General features: G+C 32.5%; 1 protein-coding gene across 3 annotated transcripts in view; it reads left to right on the forward strand.

The window, feature by feature from the left end:
- Positions 1-228: 228 nt before the first annotated feature.
- Positions 229-3,076, forward strand: part of LOC102681274 (neprilysin-2-like) — a 17,039-nt gene continuing 14,191 nt past the window's right edge. For all 3 annotated transcript variants that reach the window (XR_004149654.1, XM_006610801.1, XM_006610802.1), the window contains exon 1: positions 229-630. Coding sequence is in view for 2 of the 3 variants with exons in the window: in XM_006610801.1 (XP_006610864.1) it covers positions 599-630 (32 nt within the window). In the remaining variant the exon portion in view is untranslated. The remainder of the gene's footprint in view (positions 631-3,076) is intronic.

Genomic DNA, 3,076 nt, shown 5'->3' on the forward strand with positions numbered 1-3,076 from the left:
TCGGATAAATTAAAATTTTCTTTCCAATAAATTCGAACGTGCGATTGATTTTTGTGGTTGATGAACGATCAAACGTAGCATCGATTCAGGATTCTTTTCTCGAAACGACCCACAATCGCCGCTATACGTAGACGCGGGATTTGGCAAATCGGCGAGAATGCGAGAGTGCAAAAAGGAAGAGGAGAGCCGGGAACGAGAGAAAGAGAGAGCGAGAGAAGTAGGGAGGGCGTTTAAATACGGAGAGAGCCGCGTGCTTCTTCAGTCCGGTACCAACAGTCCAAACAGATCCATATCCGGACCCAGAGGGAAGAAAACAAGTATCGCGTGAATCACCGAAATATCACAGAAACTGTAAACAAAAAACGAAGAAGAAGCTTCGTTTTTTCGAAATTCACGTGAATCGTGTTATTTTGACAAGAAACAAAAAGAGGGGGAACAAAAAAAAAGAAAAGAAAAGAAAAGAAAAAATAGAGGAAAATAAGAGTGAGAGCTGTTTGAAAGGATTAAAAAGAGTGCGTGTAGCAATGTGTCAGTGAAAAGTTGCAAGAGAAGAAACGAATCGAGAAGGAAAAAAAATCGCGAAGGAAGAAAATACAGTATGACTAACAGTATGAAGCAAACCGTTATTAAGTGAGTTAACATTTATGTTTATCGTTGCATAAAATTTTGTTAACGAAAAATTATACACACGTGACAGAGATAACAAACTCTGTCAACTTCTCGTCAACTCCTTGCGATCTCTCCTTGATTTCTCAAAACATTGATCCTGTATTTTTATGGCGGTAAAATTTTTAACAATTTTTCGAAAATTTCGATTTGATCGGTACAATTTTCTAGTGGGATAATATAACGATAAATTTGATGGATATTCTTTCTTTTCGATTTATCGTTCGAGAATCTTTGAACGTATATCGTATATCTTTTTACCTTCTTATTTATAGCTTTGTCTAAATTAAGAAACATCGTACGTTTATAGGATCTTCGGTTTTCTTCGCTTTTTTTTCTGCTGTCGATGATTTGACGAAGTTACATAAAGTTCGTTAAAAACCAGTCACGTTAAGCGAAACCTTGCGATGTGAGATTATATTATAACGAAAAAAAAATTATACCGTACGAAAGTAGTTATCTTTGATAAAAAGTTATCGAAGTAATAATTATATTATCACCGTAAAAGCCATTTTATTTTTTATTATTTATTTAAAAGCCATTATAAAATCGCGTAATATTTTAATTGCATATCGATACGTTGAGTACACGTGTGTATCTCGGGAATAGATACGTTTTGCTTTCATCGAACAACGAGAAAACCATTATTCCGTTTATTTGGCAAGGAATTTGGCGCCGAGATAGAAACTTATCGCGACGTTCATTTACAATTCGAGATTACCGAATAACGATTATCGAGTTACCAAAATAACGCTTCCAATCGTTTATCAAAGAAAGTTCTGAAAACTGTCAAATGTATTATCTCCGTACCGTAAACAAAATACGTACGCGTATATTTATCCTTATTCGTTTCGCGCGTGTATCGATTCAATTCTCTTAATTTGTTTTTTCAAAAGAAAAAAAAAATTCTTTTTTATCTCTCTTACAATCTTTACATTAGACTGAGTAAATGTTAACAATCGCGACAAGATAACGATAATAACGCGCTAACAAGCGACGAAAACGCTAAAAGCGAACAAATCGTACAATAATGTTAATATAATAATGTCCCCATCTTATTCCTTCCAATCAATCTCCATAGTTGATATCTCGATCGATCAGCGTATATAACTGATTTAACTGCTTTACGCAAATGAATTGAACTATGTTTCGGAGAAAGGAGAGAGAAATTTCGTGATTTCAATGCAGGCCGAGATTCCCGGTGATAAAACACGGCATCCAGGCGTTGATGTTACGCAGTTGCCATTATTTTAACCGCAACTTTTAAAAAGTCTCTTAAAATGCATCTATAAATTCTCGGTAGAGTTCGGTTTCGCTCAAAAAATTTCGAATGCCGATTATACAACGTTTACATTTATCGTGGGTGGTTTATCGGTTTTTTTTTTCGAATTTCGATATATTAATCTAATTGTAAAAAAAAAAAAAAAATCACATATATACATATATATGTACATTTATTTCATCCGTCATCTATTCATCCATTTCAGAAATCGTCTCGTTGCTAACTCTAATTCACTTCCTAGCCGACGAAATCAATTAGTGGAACGTTACTAACGATTTTATCGTGGCGTTAATACAATCTAAATTAAATGATTTCTTGTGACACTGAATAATAAGTAAAACATTATAAAAATAATTTTTTGCATACGAAAAAAACGTCGAAATCTTATTCAAAATATTGCGATCAGCCACGGCAATCCAAAAATTTAGAAAGTTAGAAATTTTTCTCGAGGCGTCCATTTTGTTTTTTTTTTTCCTTTTTTTTATAATTTTATATTTCTCGACATCTTTTTTTTTTTTTTTTTGCGACACGAACGTCGTTCGTTATGCACGGTTGCGATTAGCCATTGTGGTAATCGATTGCGTCAAAAATGTTTTACATTCGAGATTTTGTAAACGCGACATGAATTTGAGGAGAGGAAACATGCGGTGAACGTACACAATTCTAAAGATACTTTGATCGAGGCTTAAACTCGAATCACGGTGAAAGTTCTCCGTTTAAAAACAATTTCACGCAAGGGCATATCGTGTATTGCGAACAACTGCGCGCGAATCGATTTTATGTATCTATCATCTAAAGGACATATATATATATATATAATTTCTTAAATAAAAATAATTCCTTTTTTTATTTCTATGTATTAGAAATATTATAAAATTGTTGAAAAAAAAATAAGCTTTTTGTCGCTTGAAAATGATATTTAACCGATAATTTATTTCTACTAGTTATCTAATAAAGTGATAACTCTAAATATGCAAAAAAATTAACTAATAACTAAGGTTATCCTCGTCTCGTTATAAATATTCTAGCGTATAAAATATATTTTATATGAAATTTAACTTATTCGTATTTCAAGAAATAATATTTTAATTCATTTTCTTCTCGTGCAATCAAAAAAAAAAAAAAAAA

This window comes from Apis dorsata, unplaced genomic scaffold (genome assembly GCF_000469605.1).
Source record: "Apis dorsata unplaced genomic scaffold, Apis dorsata 1.3 scaffold_78, whole genome shotgun sequence".
In the NCBI taxonomy this organism is placed as follows: Eukaryota; Metazoa; Arthropoda; class Insecta; order Hymenoptera; family Apidae; genus Apis; species Apis dorsata.